Source organism: Amborella trichopoda, chromosome 6, assembly GCF_054954075.1.
Source record: "Amborella trichopoda isolate Santa Cruz 75 chromosome 6, AtrichopodaSantaCruz75HAP2 v2.0, whole genome shotgun sequence".
Lineage (NCBI taxonomy): Eukaryota > Viridiplantae > Streptophyta > Magnoliopsida > Amborellales > Amborellaceae > Amborella > Amborella trichopoda.
The window spans coordinates 4,833,754-4,860,691 of NC_142341.1; the positions used below are offsets into that span (position 1 = coordinate 4,833,754).

Sequence of the window (26,938 nt, forward strand, 5' to 3'; positions counted from 1 at the left end):
TTCATACCAAATTCTGTCCCCATCTGATTTAAGAGAATAAAAGCTGAAGTCCCATGACCATATTACATTTATTTTATATTAATTGCACATTAAGATTCTTCAATGTAGAATAACAATGCCAAAAAAAAACGTCATTCTAAATCTGAATCCTCACAATCTTTGAGGTGCTCTTTAAGGGTTTGGACCTTCAAATCACATAAACCATTTTCCCATGAAGAATCAGTTGAAGGAAACTCGTAGGAATCAGGTTTTAGAGACAGTGGGAACTCGGGAAGCTCGGGCAGTGCTTGAGGAAAAAATCTGCACCCACCGAAAACAATTGAGCTCTTCAACAAGTTCTAATCTCTCTCTCTCTCTCTCTCTCTCATACACACAAAACAATAGAATACTTCAACATGTTCTACTCTCTCTCTCTCATTCATCCACTACAAGTCAATTAATGACAGCAACCAATCAATAGCAACTTCCAGCTCCCCTGCTGAACTACAGGAAAAGAATTCAGCACCACAAGCAGAACTAGACTCGAAAATAATATATGAAAATTTTATCATAACATGTAATTTTGTTGTAAAAAATTCTTAGGATTATTTTAAAATCTATTTTCATATCTAATTAGAAAATTTTAAATTCCAAAAATGCTTAAAATCAAGTAGATCTATAAATATATGAAAATCTTCAAAATGGACAGTCTAGATAATGTGTTGCAAGATGCACTATTTTTAGGATTCAAAAACTTTTTTTTTTTTCCATATTCATACATCTCGATGTCGAGATGATCAATTAGAGGGTTTTTCAAAATTAAAACAACATTTCCAATAGATTTTTGAAGTGCATCTGTGATTCTACATTTTAAGGTTGCAACCTTATATAAACTTTTCCCTAAGTTAAATGTTAAACTACTGAGTCACAGATGGTGTTTCTTATTTATTGTATTTCACGGAACTGAGTTACAGATGGTGTTTCTTGTTTCTTGTAGTTCAAGGAAACCCAGAAGTAACATAAAAAGAAGCATAGTCCAACAGTTATGAACAGTGCCATGTCAACAAACTGAATCTACAAGCAGGGCAAAGGAGCAAGACCACTAAATGTAAGGCTTGCATCTACAGTATCACACTAGCGTACTTCAGAATTTGCTCAGATGATTATATGGCCGATGGCAATTAACTGGCAGTCTAAGAAGTTTTTCGTATGTACATGCGTGTGTGCCTGTGCGTGTGTGCGTGAGAGAGAGCGGCATCTCTATGAACAGTAGCGCCACATATATAAAATGGGAATTCACAGAACATTTAGAGAAATTAACTCCAAGACATAGCTCAAGTAATCGGTTTTAGGGATCCTTACTTGTTAGAATTGAAAAGATGATCATACATCTGGGACTTCTTTAGGGCCACCTCTGGTATTTTATGATGCAAATGCTTCATTGCACCCCAGAGAGGGGAAGCCCTGCAACAAAAGTAAAGAACATTCTCCTCATTATTTATTATACCTCCTCCTATCTCATGAGATTACAAGTATGGCATGGTCCAAAAGACAATAGTAAACCATGGTCCATTGGATTCAGAGACCATCAGTCAAGTTCATGGACGATGATGGAGAAGTCCTACCAAATAACAACAGCACATGACCTAATACGTGGGTTGATTCCATCATTGTTCATCATTTAATGAGACGTTCAACATTTGGTTTGCGTGAAAATATTTCTTGGGAAATACGTTCAATTGAAAAAGTCCCTCATGTGCTTTGGTGTGAGAATACTTTCACACCAAATAGCTGCCAATTGATGTGAAAAGATGTACTGGGACCAATTAGTGTGAAAATATTCTCACCCCTAATCACATGAGGGAATTCTTCACCTGAAATATTTTCACACGAAACAAACGTGCTCAATAATCCATTGAACTATGGTGAACTTCTACCAAACAATATATATAGACCATAATCCTCTCTCTCTAGCATTTCACTCTAAAAATGTGGCTCTCTCTCTCTCTCTCTCTCTCTCTGGCTTTGCACTCTAAAAATGTGGCTCTCTCTCTCTCTCTCTCTCTCTGGCTTTGCACTCTAAAAATGTGGTTACCTCGTCACAGGAGCAGTAACACAAAAGCTTAAGCATGCTTTCTTGCTATCCACAAGCAATTCATCGGCAGCAAGAAGGCATTTCACTGCATTCATGTGATCGACTGCCTCACCACCCTTGCCAAGAATTAGACCATGATAGAAGTAAGCTGCTGCCTGAAAGTATCGGCATAGAAAAAATGAGACTTTGTAGTGTGTGTGTGTGTGTGTGTGAGAGTGTGTGTGAGAGAGAGAGAGAGAGACCCAACACATCCAATTTGGAGAGGATGAAAAGAGTTGCCATGGAATTAAAGAAATCCAAATAGAAGCTCAATGGGCAAGGATGTTTGGTGAACAAAACCTTTGCTTCAAGGTACTTCCATTTGATGAACAAGAGGTGCTTCCTTTCATATCTTTCAACAAAATTACAGCTAGGCAAGCAACAATAAGCCTGCAAGATACGAGAAAGTAATACCAGTCACTATCAAGATATCAAAGTGATTAGTTATGAGAAATAAAGGTACAAAGAGAACAGAAAATAACACCCCAAACTGCCATGAAGAGAACAGAAAATAACACCCCAAACTGCAATGAAGAGAACAGAAAATAACACCCCAAACTGCATTGCTATTAAAAATTAAAGGACACAGCACTGAACTTTATATGGTACTAAAATTAAAAGTAAAAACCCCTCTCTCTCTCTCTCTCTCTCTCTCTCTCTCTCTCTCTCTCTTACTATTTTTATTTTCACTTTCATCATAACTATTAGGGAAAGTATATAATGAGACCATTTACCTTTGGTACAAGGTGGTCACAATTAATCTTGACCATTGGATGTGAAATTGGGTGGCTGAATTTATTTCATGACCAAACTCAAAGTTCAAAAGAAATTTTCTCAAATTTTGTGACACATCCAAGCTATTAGATTTCACATCGTATGGTTATATGTAATTGTGACCTCCTTATACCAAAGGTAAATGGTCTCATTGTATACAATCCCAAACTATTATACTTTTTCATTTTTCTCTTTCAGGAAAAACAATATATTTTCTCCCTTGCCTTGATAAACATCGGCAAAACAAAAGACGGCCTAAAACAACAGATACATACGGAAACATAAACTAAAAAGTACATAGAGATTTATATTTTGGCCTTCATAGAGCATCCTCTATGTCTCAGCAATGTGATATTGTAACTAAAACTTTCTCCTATATTATTCTATGACACTTCTTATTGTATCTTGATGTAATCTCAAACTGTGACATATCAATTTTGACACCAACCAAAATAAAAATATGAAAAGAAACTCCCTATACCTATGACCATATGAAATAGAAAGTTAAACATATTGTTAAAAGCTTAAATGTAGCATAAAATTGCATTAAAAAACAATGTGAAGATGAATCTCCATATCATTGAGTGTACCAATTTCACACAAGAAGCATCACCTATAATGAGAACAAGCATATGCATGCGTAGCTCTCTTCTTAGGGTTCCTCATTAGAGTTTGCACCACCTGCCTTAGTTCCTCCCATGTATTCTATTAGGATGAAAGAAAATCCTTTTTAAAAAACAATTAGGAAAACGGAATATATAAAAGGATACAGATATTATAATTAAGTAGTTCAAAATAAATGGGTCTTTTTATAGTTGCATGACATTTGCCCTGTAAATATGGTATATATTCGTTATTGAATCTTCAGCATATATTTGGGGCAACATGTAAGCTGCTTGCCTCGTGCAGGCCTCATGTCTTTGATAACATAGATCTTCTTATCTTCTTTGTTTCCATTCAACCACCCAAATTAGGATAACATCATAGAAGTAAAACACGCAAATCAAGTGAAACTGCGTAATGCCTATACCACACAACTAAACTTTTCAGCAATTTCATATGTATGAAAGCATAGATGATACAACTAAGGCTAACCTTAGCTAAATATTCTACTTGCTCACATGCCAACCTCCGTTTCACTGATAAAGTGGCCTTCTCGCTTTCAAGGGCGAATCCTAGCTGCATTTCAATTCCCTGCAACTCTAGTCAAGAGGATGAAAAAAGCATGCATCAGCAAGTTGCAAAGACAAAAAATAAAAATAAAAATAAAAATCTATTATACGCCACAATTCTATGATAATGGAGAAATGCAAAAGCTCTAGCCATGATAAATTAAACTTCCCAAAGACAATCTATAAAACTTACCAGAAACACACACACACATGCATACACACACACGCACATGCAAGGAAAGGACAAAAAAAAAAGAAACAAAAATGAACAACATATAAAACAAGGAATTCCATTGAATTGAACAAGTTCTCTGAGGTGCAGGCTATTTTGGTGGAGCATGTCATAGGACTACAAGCACCAAAACCAGACCATGATATTCACCTGTGTCTCCAAAGCACTATAGATATGTCCATTCCAGATACCCTCGAGCCTCATAGTCCTTATCTCAAAAAAAACTAAGACTAAGCTCAAAACGGCAAATTTCTGCAACTATGGTGGAGCAACTTTCCGCAACTCTGGTGGAAATATGAGGTCACAATCATCCAGCATAAACATTGAGATCTAAGATAGATGACTGTTATCCTAAGCACCATGCAACAAATATTAAACCGAATTACATGTTTTTTCTTTTTTTTATTGGTAAAATGAAAGAGGCTTTGACTTTTTATTGGACACCAAATAGTTGGGATAAGGCTCTGCTGATGATGATGATGATGAAAGAGGCTTTGACTCTTCACTTCGGCATTTTGCAACACCCTGGCAACAATCAAAACCCCAAATAGAAATTGCAACAAATCACAGAATTAATTTCTTAGTGCTGAAGTCACTCCAATTGAGGAGAACGGCAGAAGCATGTTAATTTACTCCTATGCTGGCTAATAATATTATGATATACACAAATACATATAAGAACATTCGTATACATATTCTCATATATTCATTTACTAGCTCCCCAATAACAGGAGAGTAAAGGAATGGATGATGTGCCACCTGAAACCTTTCACAAAGAGAAACAGCCAAAATACCAAAAGTTGATTGTTTCATAGCCAACTAACAGGTCATTGGTAGCAGTCCAGAGGATAGTCGCAACAAAATGCTGCTCAAAGCACAGGAATTCTATTTTTCTATGATTGGTTTCTCAACTTATTTCAAGTCAACTATACACAATTTTATTTGAGGAGCATGATATCTTTAATCATCAACTAACAGATAAAAAACCTACAGGTAACAGCCAAGAAAAAAAAATCAGACGCAATATAGTCTGGGAAGCAAACCTGGGCTAGTGCTTGAAGAGAAGTGGCTTCCAAAGCATCCTCATGCAAATCTCTCGGAAGCCGCTTCCTAGAAAATTAAGGGAAAGAGTTACAAAACAAGGAGAGAAACTCACGTCATATAAGTTCATATCAGGCATACAAACAAGAACTGATATGGTAAATAACACAAAAAGTCCAAGGGTAATGCATGAATTTTTAATCACATACTTAACCTCTAGTGGCATGTGAATATATATGCATCTCACACAAAATTCTAAATATCCAGCAGCCAATAGCAATAAATCAATCCCTCTCGTCTTGCAACCTGTAATGTTTACTAAAAGTGAGTAGCTATCGAATGACTTGAATCGCTGCAAATTCATCACTAAACGATCTCATAATGCAGAACACGACTAAGACACCTCAAATAAACAACAGTTAATTATCCTAACAATACCACACAGGAAGCTCTCTTATAAGCAGAAATGTCAGAATGTGTCTCTCAAAGAAATCTGTTTTTGGAACAGTTCTCTCAAAGAAATCTCTCTCTCTCTCTCTCTCTCTCTCTCTCTCTCTCTCTCTCTCTCTCTCTCTCTCATACACACTCACACACATACATGTATGCATGCATGCATGCACGCACAAAAGAGAAAGTACCTTCAGAGACCTTCCTTTCACTAGCATCAATGGGATCTTCAGGAATAAGTATCTGGTTTGCTTGTGACAAAGATACCATGGCCATTAAGTGGAGTACTGACAATAACTCATACCAGGTGCTTTCTATTGAAGTTTCCTGTTAAATGCATTAATTGCATGTCAGTGGCTCATATATCTGACGCAGTTCTAAAAAAACACAAGTATAAGCCTCAAACTTACAAGGAAAGTACTGCAACCCTAAGATTTGAACATTCATACCTATATATCTATAAATAATTAGAAATAATTATTACTCTCACCTGCTGATTGTCCTGCCTTATCCATTTGAAATTCACCATCCCAACAAGATTGTAATCTGTGTAGATATTTAGTTAGTTGCATTAAGGATGGAAATATTAAACATCCACATTCTTCCAAGTGAATAACAGGAACCTACTACAATCTTGAGGGTTTCTTAATGTCGGTTGTCTTCAATATACTTTTTGCAGGCACCTTGGTAACTATCCTTTATAGTTTCATGACGATACAAATTAAAACACAAGCATAAATATAGTATTGGTAGGCAAACACATGCCTACAAAAAATAGATGCAGCTGAGTGTGCGTGCAAGATTTTATGTACGTATATCAATTATGCTAGTATTGCTCATCAAAACAGACGATGATTATGATGCGTAAGAAATTGCGATGTATTTTCCAAACTTTATGTAACTATTACCTGGGAGGGAATCACAACAAATTCACAGTGAGCAATAATTCTTCAGCAAATGTAATCCTCTTAAATCTACTGTAATTTCCTTGCCATTCCCTCTCACCATTAAATATTCAGGATCACCAGCTTCAAATTGATTGACAATTCCCATAGTTAGGGTCCTCCACCTTCCATCATTTCACTCAAAACAAAGGTGCCCTTTCCAATCCTCATCAAAAAAGGCCTGCTTTCTGTTCCCACTATCACTTTTGCCTGGGAAGTGGCATAAGGTGTATGATTCTTTGTTTTGGATGAAATTGTAGATCAGCATAGCATAGAATAAATGGTCTTGATAAAAAATTTCACAGTATACAGTTACATTTCCCTGACACCAATGTGGTGTACTTGGAGCTTTATGCATATAGATAAGATGTCAACCATGATAAACACCGAGTTTGTTTCCATGGTTTCAGATATTCGATATTTCAAGGAGATTAAAATATCAATTGACAAAAGACTTTCCCTCCTTAGGCTGTCAGGCACCTCACTCCATAGAACTTACTCTCCACTATTTGATATTTGTCATCATGTAAGAAACTCAACACATGAACCCAACTCAACCGAGGTGAAGCTAGAGTTCAGGGAAAAGTAAAATTTAGACATAACTAAATAACATAACATACTTGCTGCCTTAAAAGCATAATACTCCAATGGCTAAAATGAAATTGGCACACTAAGGCCCCATTTAGGCGCACAAAAATTTCAGCAATAGTGTTGTTTCCTCTTGCAACCCTTGAAGATTGATAGGCCTCCCAGTTTGGTATGCCACCATCCATGAGGGACCATGTTTTTTGTAACCCCACATTGCCAAAAATGCTGCCACAGCATATGTTAGAAACAATAACACCTTGTTTTTTCCTCTATTCCATTAAAAGGGACTTCTCCTATATGACTTTCTCCACTTGAGCCAACATTTTATCAGGACACAAAATTAAGCAGGGCTATTTCTATGATATAACTATGAGCTTGTTGAACAGGCCTAAAAGAACAACTGGGTTTCAGTATTTGCCACAAAAAGCAACCTATCAGAGAACCGATATGATATCATTAGGCTCCTGCAATTTTCAGCATGCAATTATGCCTTGGTAACTCTAACCTGAGCACATGATCCATCACCAAAACAAATATCAAACACTCATTTAGGGAAAAGGCATACTTTCTCTAGCATCACGTACCTAAGTTTTATGCCCATAGGCTACTATGAAATATGAAATTTTTTATGATTTTCAGAAGAAAAGTATAACCTATATCAGGTAAGTCAATGACCTAGAAGATTTTCATATACAACTAACAGGAAATTGAATATGTCAGTGGTCAAGTTGCACCAAAAAAGTCAAGGCACAAAAACAGAAGGGCAGCATCTCCAGCCTCCAAAACAAGAATCTAGGATAGAAATTTCCCAATAAAATAATAAATATAGATTCAAAATTTAAATTCTCTCATCACAGGATAGTTTACTTGCAAGTAACTGCAAATAAAGAACAAGCAAAAGTCAAGAGAATACCTTTTCTTGTCAGACCAAGAACAACAGGCAGGTATTCTTCAAGAGCCCGTTGAAGGTCAGAAAGACTGGATCCTCCTGCTTATGCAAACCAGTTGAATTGAACAAATTTATAAACTTTTACTGGTATCTCCAATACACTATTTTTGTTTTTTAAAGAAATAATTGGTCCTCCAGGTCACATAAAAATATTTGAATTCAACTAAACCCAACATTCATGAGGTCTAGTGTAACTCTATGTGGGCGGGTGGGTGGGTGGGTGTGTGTGGATGTGGGAGTGTGTGGGTGTGTGTGTGTATGTGTGCGCACGCGTGTGTGTGAGAGAGAGAGAGAGAATGAGAGAGAGAGAGAGAGAGAAAGAGAGAGTAATACCACACCTTCAAGAACTGGTATGTTGTTTGTTGGCCTGGAAAACTTGAGACATCCCCCTTCTGCAATCAACACAATTTGAGACCGAAGACTCGATAACTTTTCCACTAATTTTGGAGTTACAGTCCCTTGTAGAGCTCTTTGAAAATCTATTTCTTTAGGAATTCTCAGTGTTGGCACAAAGATTGCAACTTCAGGAACATGAAGCTGCTTCTTCTTTCCATTTATATGTCTTGAAATCGAATTAGTGCACCCCATTTTTCTAGATCCCAATATCTCGAAAAAAGCACATCCTGAAAGTAGGTTAGAGGTTAGTAATTTATAGAAGAGCGTCAACATTGATCCCTCATTTTCTTCAGCAGCAATCAGAAAAGATGAACTTTGGAAAAATTGAACCGAAACTATTGTGGAATAGCAACCTCATAGAAGTGTGCAAAACAAGAGTGCATTCTAAAAAAAAAGCAAGAATGAAGTATAGATCATGAAAAAAAAAAATGCATATTGTTAAGAAGAATTATCATATTTCTGAAGCTGATTCTTCAAATCGAAGAGAAATTAGACATTAGAAATGTAGGAAGCGACAAAATGCTTATTGTAGGCAAAGCTTGGACAAACCAAAATCACATTTACTGGCACAGTCAAAGAAGATGCGCGCATATGGATAAACCAGATTCATCCAGATTCAAAAGAATTCGGGGGAAAAGTTAATCGAGTTCAAAACTATTGATAACAGAGCAAATGACATGGGAAAATCACAATCAAAAGAACGTAACAACATTAACGTGGCCAATTAATTCAAAAAAAATCGAATAAAAAAAAAAATTACTCAGACCAAGAAGAAGAAAATATGTATAAACTTTCTTCCTCCAAATTCAAGAGAATCCATGAGAGAAATGAAGAAGATGGAGCTAAAATCATACAGAAACAGAGCAAGTAACAATCAGTCACCAAAAATATACTCAAAACTGAAAAGAATAAAAAATAAGCATTCATTAAGTCAGCATTCATTAAGTCAAATTTCAACTAAATCAAGAGAGAGAGGGAAGAACCCCAAAAAAGTTAGATTCAGAGGAGAAAGACCAAGAAACAGTAAGCAAATATATGCTTCATAACCAAAAGAAGAGCCTTTAAGAATTCAAACGAAAAGGAGAAGCCCAAAAAAAAAGAAGAAGAGGAGCTTACAGGGGCCTCGAGGCAAAGAGCTTGAGAGAGCTTTCATGGCTACAAAGATGAAGCTTTAAAGAAGGAGAAGGCGAAGGAGAACACGTGGGGGTGAAGAAAGTTGACATATTATTATTGTTGCGTTGCGTTGCGTTGCGTTGCATTGGGTTGAGAAGTTTGAAGAAACGATTCAACTGCGCATTGATCGGTTCGAGAGCTCAAAATATGAATAAATGGTGGGATTTTTAAGGTTAGTTTTTGGGGAGGTGGCACTCTACTTGGTTTTTCAAGACTTTTAACGGAAACACGCCTACAGGTTTGAATCGCAGGAATAGTTTACTCTCTAAAAGCCACTTTTGTTTTCTAGGAAACCTATCTCAGGGAGAGAGATTTCCTGGGCCACCGCCTTCTTTATTTTATAGGGAAACCGGCCGAAGGCGTCAAAAGTCATGCACAGCAGGTTTTTACGGGCGAGCGGTTTTCTATAGAGAGGAGCTACATACTATATGCTCCCTCGGGAGCATAGTTTATTTCTATTCTCCCTAGGTCAAAGTCACTACGGGAGATAGCCCCCTACCCATTTTTTATTAAATAATAATAAAAAAAAGTACATCTTATAATCTTACGACCTACAAAACGACATGAAATAAAAATAGGGAGATACAATCAGGTGGTTTAGTGCACCAAATAGTAGCATCAAAAAAACCATGGCTTTTTTAATGAGAATGTCGGCCATCGTATTGGCATGTAGGTATGTATGATGTGCCACACACGTTCAGTAAGTCTCTTTCTACAGTTGTGAGCAACAATGTGAATACTCTATGGGGCTCTGTATCTATCTCAAATGGAATTGACGAGATCAGATGAGTCACTTTTAATTTGTAGAGAAAAGCAATCTAATTTGATAACGAGATCCCCTCCAGCATGCAAAGCATAAAACTCAGCATAATTATTGGATACGACCTTAAGAGAGTGTGAAAATGCAGCAATAAAGGACCCATCTTCTCCTCTGCTTACGTCCGCCTTTTTGGTGTCTATTTTCTGGGGCACATGCTCTCTCTCTCTCTCTTTGCAAATGGCTTGGTGGCTGGACAGCTAAAATTTCTACTTCCGCTCCGGTTCTATTCTCGATCTCCAAAAGTTTCCTAGCTTGTTTATTCTAGAGTAGGGATATCACCATTTCAACCATATATTACTCTCCGAATTACATTACTTTGGGTGTCCGCTAAGTTGCATCATGATTTGTGAATCTCGTCAATCTGTATTCTTCTTCTCTCTCAGATTTTGAGACTCGAAGCCATGAGTGAAGCCACATATTGAGATCGTTTTCTATCATATATATTTATTTTGGTATTGTCGACAGATGAGATTGTTTTCTAGCTTATATATTTATTTTGGGATTGTCAACAAACGACCATATATCTTTTGTACATATATCTTTAGTACATGGAGGTTACGATAATTCTCATTTATTATATGGCAAATTGGATGGCTTGGGGTGAGTCGAGAAGTTTAAGAATTCAGTTTTTTTGAAATCTGTGTTTATATAATGATGTTTTTACAATCATTCATTTTGAAATTTAAGAGATAAAGAGATAAAATGATTGTGGCTTTTATGTACAAATGTCTATTTGTAGACAATCTCATTTATTTTTGTTCCCATTATAATAGAATACATTTGATGGGAAGTCATTTAACATTGTTGGAATAAAAGTTCAAAAACAAAGTGAGAGAGAGTAATGCAGTGTTCGCAAACTCGATTGGCTAATCTTGGAACCGGCTGGTTAGATCAAAATTAGGCATAGGCTAGTTTCAATTTTGGTTGGTTTAGATGATTTGGCAGTGTATTTTAAAAAAAAATTTTAAAAAAATTATATGAAATCTCAAAAATAAGGGTTTTTTTAAAAGATGTTTTTTATTATTTTGATACGGATTGGAAAGTGTTTTAATTATGAATATTTTTTTTAATATATTTTTCTATCTTTTTTAGAAATTTCAAAATTACTTTTGAGTACAAGTCAATTTTTAAAAATCCTTTATTTTACATTAATTTTCAATTCCATTTGGATATGTTTTGTTTAATCATGTTTTAAATATACTTGTCATTTTTTTTTTTTTAAACACTTTTTTGACCGGTTGGGATTTGCCCCGTTAGACCGATTGAACAGCTGGTTTACTGATTACTCGAATCGGCCCTTGGCCAGTTTCCAAGGCGGGTTCGATTTTTCAAATTTTCAAACACTAGAAAGAAGTCCATCAACTCAAATTGAAACCACACGCTAATTAGGAAACCTATCTCAGGGAGAGAGATTTCCTGGGCCACCGCCTTCTTTATTTTATAGGGAAACCGGCCGAAGGCGTCAAAAGTCATGCACAGCAGGTTTTTACGGGCGAGCGGTTTTCTATAGAGAGGAGCTACATACTATATGCTCCCTCGGGAGCATAGTTTATTTCTATTCTCCCTAGGTCAAAGTCACTACGGGAGATAGCCCCCTACCCATTTTTTATTAAATAATAATAAAAAAAAGTACATCTTATAATCTTACGACCTACAAAACGACATGAAATAAAAATAGGGAGATACAATCAGGTGGTTTAGTGCACCAAATAGTAGCATCAAAAAAACCATGGCTTTTTTAATGAGAATGTCGGCCATCGTATTGGCATGTAGGTATGTATGATGTGCCACACACGTTCAGTAAGTCTCTTTCTACAGTTGTGAGCAACAATGTGAATACTCTATGGGGCTCTGTATCTATCTCAAATGGAATTGACGAGATCAGATGAGTCACTTTTAATTTGTAGAGAAAAGCAATCTAATTTGATAACGAGATCCCCTCCAGCATGCAAAGCATAAAACTCAGCATAATTATTGGATACGACCTTAAGAGAGTGTGAAAATGCAGCAATAAAGGACCCATCTTCTCCTCTGCTTACCCCACCCCTTCTTGTCTGTCTTGGCTTTTGGAAAAAAGCTTCATCAATATTGAGTTTAAAATGGCCTGAACGAGGAAAGGATCATGCAATTGGAATAAAAGATTTTGTTTTTCCTTGTCAACATTTATATGATTACTCTCAAATAGACAATTTGAAATTTGAGCTTTCTAAAATTTAGATCTCACCATCTAAAATCTGGATGACCACTACTCAATCTCGAGACGTTATTTTTTCCAAGCGTATAGAGGGTACAATTAGAAAATTATTTCTTATTGAGATTAATCTATAGGTTGGAGAGGTTGCAACTCCAAAATTCGAGGTCCTAAAAATAATTATAATTCAGGTTTTATCTGAGGGAGTAAATTGTTCATTTACTCTCAATGGAGTAGAACATCTTTTGGAGTTAGGCATCCGATTTCTTATATTGTGACGAATCTCTGTATTGGAGAGGGATTTCTCAAGAGTGACTTTCCAACGAACCAAACATGCCGAAATATACGTTCAAGAGAAACAATGACGATTGGGTAGATCACCTGATAGTTTTTTTTTTCTTTCTCTCTCTCTTTGAAGTTCTAAATGTGGATTTCGATCATCTAGACAACCTGTTCTCTTTGTAATTCCTGAATGTTACTTCGATTCTAAAGTGTTACCTAATATGTATCTTATGTTGATTTGAAGGACTTTGCCCTCCGACCCTAACATGCTAATCCAAGGGGCAGCTGGCTTTTCAGCGAAGGTATCCAACTGTCTACCGAGAAAATCCATGACCTTCAACCAGCTGCCCACGCCTTGAAAATTTTGGAGGCTATTATGAGATACTTTTATCTGTCTTTTCTAAAAGGCGCAATTTATATGAACTTGCAATTTTATTTGTAGAATTATGTTTGTTTTAGTTGAACTGTATAGATTTGACATATTTTTAAAAAAAAATTACATAAAAACCACAAGTTTACATTTTCTATCCAATTTACCCTCAACTTAACTTTTTTTTTCACTTTCTTTCTCCAAAATACACTTTCTATAAAATGCGGTCCGGCAGTTGGAAAGGGCTGTCGGCAATAGATGTTATTGGATTCCAGGACTCCGGCACTATGTAAAAGGCGGCCCGGGAATACTCACTTTCGGTCCGGTAGTTGTTTTAGGACGGTTCGGCACTTATGCACTCTGGCAATGTGCTACTGGGGTTCAAAAGTCAACTTCAAATATAGAAAAAGTGATTTTTGTATATGGGAAGGGCATTTCCATCTTAAAAAAATGAATTTTTTCCCTTGAGAAGTATTTGCCTAGAAAGTTTGTTTCGGGAAAAAAAAGTGAAAAAAAAGTAAGGTTGGGATAAGTTGCATAGAAAGTGTGGTTTTTGGGGTTTTTTGTAATTTTCCCTTCTTTTTTTTTGTTGAGAAAGGTTTCTACACTTCCCTACCTCATAAAAGATCTATGCTGCCTTTACCATCCAGCCGTCCAATTTTGATCAAGAGGGTCACTCACCATTGGATCTTATATTTGACGTCTCGAAGTATTTTATTTTTATTTTTTCTTATATAAATTATATGGATATGAAATTTCGTAGGTGCCATCTTTCATTCTCTAAAACCTAAAATTTGATATAGTATCTCTCTCTAATTCTAAGAGCAGTTTTTGTGGAATTAATTATATTTTATAAACTGGATGTCTCTATAACAAGGAAATCTAGTTGGAAATCAATTAAAGAGGATAAAGATAATGATATGGATTTTTTTATTTTAGAGTTGAAATGAAGAAAACGATTACGGGCGGAAATACATTTCAGTCCCAAAATTTCGATCCAAATACCAGAAATGTGTCATTCCCACTAAAATATATTTCTAGAAATGTATTTCCAAGTATCCAAACGGTCCCTTAATGTACAATAACATTGGCGCAATTCTCGCACTTTTTAATGGCCACTTATAAATTGAAAATAAAAAGTGAGAAATCCATTAAATCTAAAGAAAAACTAAGTTCAAGAATACCCGTGGACAAGGCAATCATCATTGGGAAAATTACGTCCATACCGTTTTATTTTTTTATTATGTAATAGTCCAAAAATATACAATATTTACGCATAGGTTTTTCTCCCTCAGATTTATTTAAAAAAAATTTCTAAGTTTGCCCGCAAATTGCATATTAAATTCAGTTTTACAATTTTTTGATATTCATAGGTCAGTTTAATATTAGAAGCATTGAACGCCCATTTTGTAAGGCGATCCAATGTTAGAAAACATCGAACTGCCTTTCTAATAACATTGTATGAGTCTACGTGCATTAATACATGTAACATGGTTCTCTTGACAAGCACCCAATTAAGATTGTACATGACCAATTAAAATTGTATATGTATTCGTACTCGGTAACATGGCTCCCATAACATGCACTAATTAAGATTTTACCGATTAATGCAGACCACCTTTAAACCACATTTTTTAAAGGTTTAGGGAGGGCTGATATTTCGAACATCGCATCTACTAAAGTGTGTAGGACGGTCGTAGTTCGATGATTTTTACATAGAACAACCCTATGAATATAAATAAATAAATAAATAATCTAATATGCGGTTTAAAACATCAGACCGGGGGCAAACTTGGAAGAAACATAAAAGAGTGAGGACCTCCACATAAGTAATATATATTTTGGGACCAGACAGTAATAACAATGAAAAATAACGTTGCAGACGTAAATTTCCAACCATTTAAATGTAAAGAATAGAAAAACCCACACATAGAATCATATAGATTTTAGTGTGGTCCCAAAGGGAAAGAGCTTTCAGATACAAGACATCCATCCTGGCTTCTCATATACTCAGGTTTCTTTCAAAGAAAGCAAAGGCTGTCTATAAAATATTTGGAGAAGGAACCAGATCGTAGGCTTCCATTTCTAATGAACAAGTGCACGTACGTGAACAGATAAAGAAAGGGCAGTGGATTAAATTCAGAACGAGACAGCACTACTGAACAAACCCGGTCAAGTGATGGAGATACTCACTGATTGAAAAGTTCCGATCATTAATAAAAACATCCGGATCCGAATCGACATCGATTGGTGTGCAATTTTTGCTTGAACTACCCTAGAATTGCCTCAAATCGCTCACCTTTTTGCTTTTTTTTTTTTTTTTTTTAATGAATTTCTATCCGTCATGTAGCCCGATCCAATTGGAAATTATTATAGTGGACAGGTGGAATTAGGCCCTAGCTACTTTGTTGGTGAAATTCAGTCGGTGTAATAGGGGTAAAATATAGTACAATTTCAGAATAATAAAAACTTAAAAATATTTTTTTTACGAGCACATAAGGACGCTATCTCAAGATGATATTTACTTACTTTCAATATTGTAATAGATGTACATAAAAAAAGTTAGTTCGTCATCTGGATACCATAAAACATAGGAGTCTCTTTTGATACTCCAAAATGCTATGGCCCCAAGCTTAAAGCCAATTGTGGACATCATAATCTTGAGTAGTTTAGAGAGAGAGATGAAAATGAGTAGAGAGGAGATGAGTTCACTGTAATTGCTCTCTGGAATTTCACAAAGAAAATGTATGAGAAGAGATGTAGCAAAAGCCTTGTTCAAGTCTCTATCTTGTATCGAAACACGAAATTTGGTAATAAGAACGACTAAAGAATCAAAATTGTCTTAACTACCAACTCAGGATGACTCCATCAGAGTTAGTGAGGGTGGGAACGTGTGTGTCTCTCGCAGCTCAACTAAACTGTACGGAGAGGAAGTTAGAGTGGTGATCTGAGTGTTACAACCATTGAGACTACTCTGAGTGATATCGAATCGAGCGTATGACGGCTAGCAGGATACTATCAGTATAGAAGAAGGAACAAAGAAAAATGACATGAAGAATGGGGTTATGAGAAGATGAGGTTGCGCGTTGTCGCAGCTCCGTATGAAATGGTGCGTAATACAGAAGAGAAGGAACGAGACTACAAATTTGTTGTGGTCACGCTCAAAGTAAAGGTGAGAAGAGGAACAGAGGGGAGGATGATGAAGCCGTATGTTTGTTGCGGTTATGCACACATCAAAGGAGAGAAGAGAAAGAGGAGAAAATAAGGGGACCGCATATTTGTTGCGGTTCCGGGTTGCTATGAGGAAGAGAAGAACACAACGAGAGACGGGGTCGCAGGTGCTGCGGCTCCAAGACTTGTCGTTTGGCAAAGGGGAGAAAGGCGCAAAGAGAGACGGGGTCGCAGGTGACGCAACTCTGAGACTGATCGTGCGGTAAAGAAGAGAAGGGCGCAGAGAAAGACCGGCCGCATATTTGTTGTGGTTCTGAGTTACTATGCAAAAAAGACGATGTAGAGAGAGAAAGTAAGAGGAAATAAGAGAAAGAGAGGAGAGAGAATAGACTTAAGGCATGACCGGACACGCCACCTTAGGCTCTTTGTTTGCACACGAGAGTTTTAAAATTTGCAATTTACATCGCCTCGGTGATTATCATGTGTTTTTGCATTAACACAGTGATTATCTTGAACCTCCAAACTTTTCTTGCTCCATAATTAGACCAATACATGCAGAAACCTTCTAATCATAAATAAATATGGCTTTATTTTTTCTATTTTCGAAATTAATGATAAGAAAACAATTAGTGGCAATACAAGTCTGTTTTCAATCCAAACTCGCAAATACTCTGCCTTTGGAGAGAGGTCCACCCTATTCATGTGGACCGGCAGACAAATTATCCACCTTTGAAGTCATCATGGACCAAAAAGTAGATCGATATGAGTCTCAATAAGTCTTAGGGAAACCATATGAAGAGATAATCTACTTTTAATACAGAGGTCACAACCAATCTTGTCCATAAGATTTCAAATCGAACGGTTGTATATCATTGAGTAGATTAAATGTTCAAAAAAAAAAAAAAAATCTTAAATATCATACTTCAAGCCATCCAATTTGACATCTAATAGCTTGCAGCAATTATGACCTCCTTATAAAAAAAATAATAATAATCTCACTGTACAGAGGTCCCACCATAATAATACTTCCTCCATCATGCTAAAGCCCCGCGAGGAATATCCATGTTAGACTAGCCAGGGACACATCAGATGCCAGCTTTACATTTCAAAGTAAACCCGCACATAAAAGGTTTGCCAAAAACTGCAGGAAAGACGTCCAGAACCTATATGATGGCTTCAAAGCATATTTCTATATCTGCATTATCTTTTCCAACGGATCTATAAACACTACATAATTGAGAGTCCAAATAATGAAGAACAAAATACTATACTTCTAAAATTTAAAATCTATTTTTCTCTTGATCCATAATTATTAAGATCAAGATGATCAACTCGAGGGTTGACTCGCTATAACTACACTTTTATTGAAAGGTTTTAAATTTTATAATTAGAGATAAAAATATATTGTAAATCTATCTCAAAATTATCCAATATTGAAAGTCATTTCTCAACACTTACTGAAAGTGCACTTTCCTTTGATTGTTTAGAGCCTTGGCTCTATACAAACCGCACCCTATACTTTTGACCATAAAGCCTAGGCCATATAAAAAATTAACATTAGTGATAATAAAATTACCGTAGGATAAAAGTGGTGTTTGAAAATGCACGTACCCCCAAGTCCCCAGATAAATATGTAAAAACATAAAGTCTATACCTCCATAATCCCAAATTACCTTAATAGACCCATTATAACAATAGTTAAAAGTGAAAATATGAACACAAACGTGCATACACCATACTCGTATGTTTATATATACAACGATAAAGAGACGCGCCTGCATATATATACATACAAATGTCTATATACATAAATGCATGCATGTATATAAGGAAAGGATCCTGTCAGCCCGTACTAATACAGGTTAACAGCTATAAAGTCAGCCAACGACCCACATTGAATCTGAACTCAATCTATTTGCCACAACCATATTTTGTATTAAAATTTTCATTTTTTTTTTTATATAAATCCAAATCACATTAAATTTTGAATGCATATTCTTAAAAACTAGGAGAATCTAATAAAAATATATATATAAAAATTCACATAATATAAATTGATAAAAATAACCCCGAAACTTACATGGCATATCATTTATTCCTCACAAAAACCAAAATACACAAACAAATTATGATACAAAGAAGCAATGTAGATCATTTAACTGCCCACTTCAGCACCCATGCCTTCAGCTGCCTTCACGAAACGCCCCTTAACTCGCTTCCTGGTATCGGCTCTTGCTTTCCGAGACTCATAGCGTATGTGCTTATCATACCTACAAACAAGTCCCTATGCTCAAATTATATTTCGCACGGAAAAAGAAAGTGAAAATAAAGAAGAGAGCAAAACAGTGAGGAATATAAGAAGAGAGGCAAAAATTTTACAACACAAGGAAAGAGCGAAAATGCTAATTTACCGGCGGGTCTTCTTTTTCTCCATGTAACGCTGCATGGCATTGCCACGGTTCTTGGTTAAGAGCTCGCTGTCGACCTTCAAAGGAGTCCTCCATGTATCACTTTTGACAAGAGGGCTAGATTCATTTGCATGGCTATCACTGGCCCTTGAACTGGTTGTCGATTGGGGTAAGGAGGCTTTTGAGGTCCTTAGAAGAGGTGTGGGAGTTCTCCCAGATGGTGGTTGTTCTTTACTCGCCATGCTGGTCGAGTTATTGTGCCATTTGTTCTTCAAGTCCATAGTTCTTTGCTAAAGAAAGGGGAGGGAACGGTTACCAATTATTCCAGAAAAGGGAATGAGAAAAAAGAAAAATACATGCATGCTAGAGATCTGATATAGAGAAGAGACAGAATAAAACTCCAACAAATAAAAGGTTCAGAGAGATCATGCACTCTCGTAGAACCTACAAGGGAATCCACCCTAAACCCCAAATATCTCCCCACGAATCTCTACCGCTTTTTCCATCAGAACACTTAAAACAAAGGAATTTGCGAGAAATTCCCGCCCTAATTCTCTGACATCAAACCTAAAAGGAATCCCATTTACCTCTTAAAAAAAAACAATAAACAAATAAATAAAATGAAAGATAGGAAGCTAACACATACCTCAACATTTCAGCTAAAGCCTCAAAGAGCAGACATGGAACTTAGCCTAATCCTAAGAGACAGCTACCACTAGTTTTATCCCATTGGCTTGAGATCTTTGTGGTCAAGCAGTTCCAAACAGCATATATTCAGAATGCAATGTTTATGGACCATAACAACTATATTATGCATGCATAATGTACAAACTGCAAAACATGATCCTTCTCCCCTCCCCTTACAACACACAGGATCCAATGATCAAAGCAAGGTCCCCCTACCTGATACAGTATCAGGAACACAAAGCATGACTTTAAAAATCGAGTCTGAAATGGGTAACAAACCACATATCTGAATAATCCCATCCTTGGGAATACTTCAAAAGAATGCACCAAATTCATGCAAAATAAATCTTTTGTGAGTTTGATATTAACAGAGCAGACAATAATAAGCTTGAACACCATCATAAAATCCAACATAATGGATGTGCATTACCAAGATATTTCTAATAAACATACAAAACAAAGCTAATTTTTTTCTGAAACCAAACTTTATGTATGATATCTCAATCCTCTTACCCAACAAAGTGCTTTACAGATGCTCTTCGGAAGTTGTGCTCTAGGAATAACAAAGTATTACTAGTGCTAAAGCATGCAAAGAGTCTCGAAACACAAATAACTCCACCAAAAGAGACTTTTCATCAAAGAGAGAAGAGAATGCAGTTTTTCATATCCAAGTTGCTTCATGATTAAAAAACCTAGTTCTCATGAGCACACTTCTGTCTATAAAAATTGTTTGAAATAAATTACTGTGGTGTAATAGAATATCATTTTGAATATTGGAACACCAAATTCCATATTCCAATTATAGGTATGTCTAAATCAGAAGTAGGTTATGATGGCAATACAAGAAATGAGCATAAAATATTGTGCCAGCAGAAAGCCATTACCAACTTTACAATAGTACTTTGCCCATTGAAATAAATAAATCAGAAGTAGACATGGTATCTCTCAATTGCTGGCTACTTGCTTTGCCAAGTCTGGTCGTATTGAAATTTTGCTTTGATAATTGATAGAGCAATTCTTACACACTACACAAATGATAATATTTTTGCAATATGTTTGAAGCAAAGGTGTATTCTCCTATTTAGAATGTGTGGATCCTACAAAACACTAAAAATGTATAAAAAGAAAAAAAAAATCATATAAGACAACATCCAAAATTGTAACCATGAAATAATATATAAATACACGTACATCTTGTGAGGGAATAAGTCTGAATTCGGAGGATGATATATCATCTTGTGTTGAAGAGCAATTCAAGTCATACAAGTCTTCTAAACAATTTGTGTTTCCCAAGGATGTCCCTTCAACCAACTCATTATAAGTTTTCATCCTAAAAGCTGCATCATGAATACCATATCCAGTTTCCAGCACCGTATGGTCATCGTTTTCTCTGACTCTCATTGAAGAAAAATCCCAAGTCTGCAGGGAAAAGGGAATGCCCAATAATTATTATAAACCTAACAAAAATCATAAATCATAGTGGTTTGGAGAATCACTATATAGAAATTCAAAATTGCTACAGCAGTGCTAAAACGTAGAACTTCTTCAAAGTTTCTTTTTTCTTTTCCCCATGATATTTTATATTTCCAGGTGATAGAACACCCAAGCAATGTAAACCAAGACCAAATAATTCCGGTGAAAAGACAGTGGAAACCAAAATATTAAACTATAACTAGCCAAGAAGAATATGTGTTTCAATTTCTATAATGAAGATTTATTGTAAATTTTTTTGTATTTGTTTACATCTTTAGATTTAGCATGAGTTTCCATAGAAACTCATATATTATAAACCACTCATGTCCATTATCACTTGATCAACAGTACTACCTTTTTCCAATTATGAAACATTTAGCCATCAGTGCTTATTTCACTAGAATCCATGAACAGCTGTGTAGATAATATGAAACCCTGAATTAGCTAGTGAGATCATGATCATAAAATACACGAAATACTCACAAAAGCACACAACTTGTGGCCCATAAAAATAAAATGAAAGGCAGAAAGCGCCACTATAATATAATGGACTTAGGAAACCGTAGTCCATTGGCATCACACCCCAATTAAATGATAAACGGTGATTTTTTATTTTATTTTTTTTGGGGGGGTGGGGGGTAGAGAGAGAGAGAGAAAGACCCACCACATGGTCATGTGCTGTTCTCATGGATCATGGAAAAAATAAATAAATAAGGTACCATAATCAAGAAAAAAAAGCCATATGGCCACTTCCCTCACCCCCTCCCATGTAAAGTACACTATGATAGTTACCTTTAGACAATCAAAAGCTACATATAACTGCAAAATGTATAAATTCCCTAGTCCAGTTTTTGCTAATATCTTTTCACCATTACAACAGAATGCAGACACATTACAGAATATTCAAGCTTCAAAAAATAAACTGAACCAAAATTTTATAACAAGAAAGAAGAGAATAGCTAAATGAGGAACAAAATACTAGAAAATCCCTAAATGGTATGCCATCAAGACCCAATGAGTCTAGATATTAATTAACAACAAAAATAACTGATGGAACCATGATCAGGGTACAAACTTAACATAAATACATGCAAGCAAGATGGAAACAGTGGCCCATAAAAAAGTAAATTAAGACGAGGGAAGTTATACCACAGTAAAAATAAAAATCGACAAGAAAAACCATAGTCGAAGCCATCAATGCCATTGAAGTGAGAAAGAGGGAAAGAGAGAGCCACCACATGGGGCGTCATGTGATGTTCTTGTGGTCCCTCTCTCTCTCTCTCTCTCTCTCTCCAATATTTCATCAGACAAACCCAATGAACTATTGAGTACACCCCACTCGAATCAATCAAAAATACATTTCTCTGTTAAAACGAAAAAGGAGAATTGCATGCATAATTCAGGTAGGTAATGAGAAAACAACCTGATTAGCCTGATCAGGAACACTGCATCCCCACATTCCATCTTCGTCAATGAGATGCTCGTCCTTGAAATTTGTAGTGTGTGGATACATAAGCAAAGATGTGAATGGAGTATGCTGCAATGAACCATCGAGTAGATCAGCATCTCGTGAATTTGGGGGCTCAAGATTTCTCGAATTGAAATTTCCATTAGGTGTATCAGGATCCAAATTGGTTGGAGACTCCAGATCACCATGGACTTTATCTGAATTTGATAAGTCATGCTTCAACAGCGCCATAAGCTGCTGAAACACCAGTTGCTTGCGTTTCCCACATGTTGGATTCTGGTCCTAGAAACGCACCAAAAGAAATAGAAAGACAATTAGCAAGCAAATCAATAATGTCTAAACTTCATAAGAAACCATCACTAGACAGCAACAAGTACGAGAAGGTCTAGCAGATACAGACCATTAGTTGCAAAACAGTATCTCAGCAAATTCTTGAAAGCTTAGAAACTCAAAATTTCTTAGATTCGACCATTAGGGCTGTCAGGGAGTTTCCAAAAAGATCATGTAAATAGACAGAAACAAATTCATCAAAACTACTAAATTTGAAGCAACTGAAGTAGAATGTTCTAGAAAAAATAATCATCTTCATTACTTATCGTCTCAGCAACAAATCATTGTTACTAGCAATCTGTTGATAATATTTAGCAAAAATTATTGAATAAAAATTGTGAGTATTGCGGGAGTTTTCTCAAGAAACAGTAAAGGAGCCATGACTATGGTACAATCAATAGTTTTACCTTTTTCATGAGGAAGAATATCACGAAAAGCTAAACACAGGTAAGTTTACAGGCCTGAGATCTTGCTCATGAAATATTAGATTAATAGAACCCTAAGGCTTGTTCAAACTTCAAAGTTTCAAACTTCTTTCTAGCGCGATTTACTAAGAGATCCACTAGAAATATCAAACTGTCACATGTTTCAAGGCCATGAGTTGTATATTTCATCGAAAAATCTACATAGTTTCCTCAACTTCATCGAATTTTTTTTTTTTTTTTAAATCATCTAAAGAGCATTTGCCATGTATTTTCAAAGCTCAAATTCTATCCCCAATCTCAAACAAATTTTTCCATAAATCATGATGTGATAATGGGTGCAGCTAAATAAATTACAAAAAAAAAAAAATCCAAATAGAAGACAATTAAATCATACTAAACGCTCCAAATATTGGATGAAAAAGAAAGCCAAGGCAACATCTAGGAGTGCACACAAAAGTCAATTGCACAAGAGAAACCAAAAACATGGAAAGTAACAGCGGAAGAAAGAAATATCAAATTGTCACATGTTTCTAGAACGATTTACTAAGAGATCCACTAGAAATATGAAATTGTCACATGTTTCAAGGCCATGAGTTGTATATTTCATTGAAAAATCTACATAGTTTCCTCGACTTCATCGAAATTTGTTTTTTTTTTAAATCATCTAAAGAGCATTTGCCATGTATTTTCAAAGCTCAAATTCTATCCCCAATCTCAAACAAATTTTTCCATAAATCATGACGTGATAATGGGTGCAGCTAAATAAATTACAAAAAAAAAAAAAAATCCAAATAGAAGACAATTAAATCATACTAAACGCTCGAAAAAAAATCCAAATAGAAGACAATTAAATCAATTGCACATGAGAAACCAAAAACATGGAAAGTAACAGCGCAAGAAAGAAAGCAATTAGAAATGAGAAAAACATGGCATTATGAAACAAAAATTAAGAAATAAAAAGAAAAAAAGAGAGGAAAAAAAATGATTTATCATACCTTAGAGAGAGAAGGAATCTGGACACAAGGAACATCAAGATAAGCAGGCAGCCCAACATTACCACTAGGAACAATCAAATCATGGAGATTCACAGGTGATTTACAGATCCAAGAGTCCATCGTGACCATCGACTCCATTGGATTCAGGGTTAGGGGTTCATTCCTACAGTACCCATTTTCCGATGGCTTATCGCTCAAATCAAAACCCCATAGCAAAGCAAGCTCCAATGGAGAAGGCAAACCAGAGAAACCCTCTATAGATTGACGATGATGAGAAGACACAGAATTACAGTTTCCATGAATATCCCAATCACATTCTTGACATAGAACTAAGTTCTCAGAGCAACAACGCATGGACACTGGTTCAGAGGAACAGTTATCACAGAGAAGAGAGCGAGAGTGTTTTTTGGATAGAGCATTTGCAGAGTGGACATGTTGATCGCAAGACAAGCAGAGCTTTGCACTATCGGCCCTGCAATACAGGACGGCCTTCTCTTCTCCACAATAATCGCAGAGTGTATCGACCGTTTTCTTAGGGGTTTCCATTTGTAAGAATGAAGAGAGAGAGAGAGAGAGAGAAAGAGGAACAGGAAAGGTTTAAGACGAGGAGATGAGCATCTTATAAAGAAAGGAATGGGGAAATGCTAACCTTCAATGGTAGTTTCTCTCTCTAGGAATCCTGAAACAGCCATGCCAAATGATGGTTTCACTCACTAGAATCTGAAACAGTTTCTCTCACTGGAATTATGAAACACTGAATCTTCTCACTAGAAACTCAAAAATACTGACTTTGACAATTGTTTCTCTCACTTGTAAAAAGTACCGATAACCATTCTACGAAGTGGCAAGAAGTAAAGGAAAACTAACCCTAAATGTTTGTTTCTCTCACTTGGATGATCCCTGACTCTCTCTCTCTCTAGAATACCAGGAGCATCATAACCTCTCAATGCAAATTCTCAACAGCGTGTTATGTTTTTACTATCATGGACATCAAAAACTCTGAAACCCTAACTGAGAAAAACTATAATATAACAAAAATCATGAAGAAGGAAAACCCAAAAACCGCTTTATCAAGGAATTCCATGACAAGGTCTACACTTGTTTCATGGGGAACTTAAAGAGTCACTGATTAACTTGCAGACGAAGTATCAGAAAACCCAAACCCAAACCCTAATTGAATACGACGTAAATGTTATTAACACAGGGCAGCTCAGCGGATGACCCTGGAAGCAGGAACTACCAAACCCATAATACACAAGAGACTTGCTGAAGTGTAGGATGAAGAAATGACCTCGTCTTTTACATCTTAATTTTTCCTGCCTTTTTTTTCACTTAAATAACTTAAAGTTGAGGCCCTTGTCCTTTCTCAAAATGACCAAAACATCTTAATTGAATTACAAACTAGTATATACCTCATTATTACAAACATAAGATAATAAAAGGATTCATGGATATATTATGAAGTACCCTTGACTAATTTCTACTTTACTTTTTTGACTAATCACGTGAAATACCCCTACACAAATAGTTAATACAATATAAATAAGCATATCTAATAGTCTAAAAATATTGACGAATCCAAGGATATACATCACTTGTGATGTAACGTAGCAAAACCCTGTTAGGAAAAAAACATGTCAATTTATTAATAATAGACTTTTTGGATGAGGGCCTCAGCATAGGGAAAATGTCCCAACAACATATAAGTTATATACGACCTTACTTCTTAGATTTTTTATTTGAATCGAACCACCATGGCTGTTCATACCACAAAGTCATGTCAAACATTGTTTTACTTTTTATTTTATTTTTTACAAAACTTTTTTTAAAGAATTTCGGAAGTTCCATCAAAAAATTAGGGCGAACATAGAAAAATAAAATATTTTATGTAAAAATAACGGACCAAAATACCTCTGTAATTTTTAGGGGTATTATGGTAATTTTTAATATCGTAAATATTTTTTTAATATTCTTATCATGTGTGCCCTTGTTAGATTTATGCATGTCTCAAATTTTGCTTCAAAATTATTTGTAGAATAAAAATAAAAAACTATGAGCCGTCTGATCAAAATCTAATAGTTAAACACTAGCTTATGACATTGTGACTCAGGTCATCCCAACCATCGACTCAGATCTGATGGCTGAGACCAGAGGTCACATATATCATATACATGGGTGGGGTCACATAGAAAGCGCTCCCTTGACATAGAGAGGCAATGAAGAGGTGCAAGCAACGCACATAAATCCAAAGAATACCCATGGCCAATTTTATTTTATTTATTTTTAGGTAACTCAGATGGAAAGACATACTCCTATTAGTTTTTTCAAAGAGTTTAGGAATTATTATTATTATTATTTAAAAGTGTTATGAGGTGGTATAGGGAGAATAGAAAATACCATGTGGTAATTAGAATGTAGGGGAGCTAGCATTACGACCCCAACTCTTCCCCAAAAGCGAACTTTTGTTTTGTTTTTTTTTTTTTTTTTTT

General features: G+C 35.8%; 1 protein-coding gene across 1 annotated transcript; it reads right to left on the reverse strand.

The window, feature by feature from the left end:
• LOC18434414 (uncharacterized) lies at positions 1-25,722 on the reverse strand. Its single transcript, XM_088869922.1, has 16 exons — positions 24,450-25,722; positions 22,655-22,981; positions 20,950-21,177; positions 19,075-19,361; positions 18,821-18,933; positions 8,599-8,991; positions 8,225-8,299; positions 6,270-6,325; positions 5,971-6,106; positions 5,542-5,638; positions 5,335-5,401; positions 3,983-4,081; positions 2,414-2,503; positions 2,075-2,229; positions 1,342-1,443; positions 1-300 (listed from the first exon to the last, which is right to left on the reverse strand). Exons 1-16 carry the CDS (start codon positions 24,993-24,995, stop codon positions 132-134), a joined length of 2,940 nt encoding a protein of 979 aa, XP_088726048.1. The 5' UTR covers positions 24,996-25,722; the 3' UTR covers positions 1-131.
• Positions 25,723-26,938: the final 1,216 nt, after the last annotated feature.

Excerpts from the sequence above, each read along its gene's own strand:
- LOC18434414 (XM_088869922.1), bottom strand. The coding sequence starts at position 24,995 with ATGGAAACCCCTAAGAAAACGGTCGATACACTCTGCGATTATTGTGGA. Across the intron at positions 19,362-20,949 it reads GACTTATTCCCTCACAAGAT|CAAAGAACTATGGACTTGAA; the intron begins GTACGTGTATTT and ends CCCTTTCTTTAG. Across the intron at positions 2,504-3,982 it reads AAGTAGAATATTTAGCTAAG|GCTTATTGTTGCTTGCCTAG; the intron begins GTTAGCCTTAGT and ends CGTATCTTGCAG.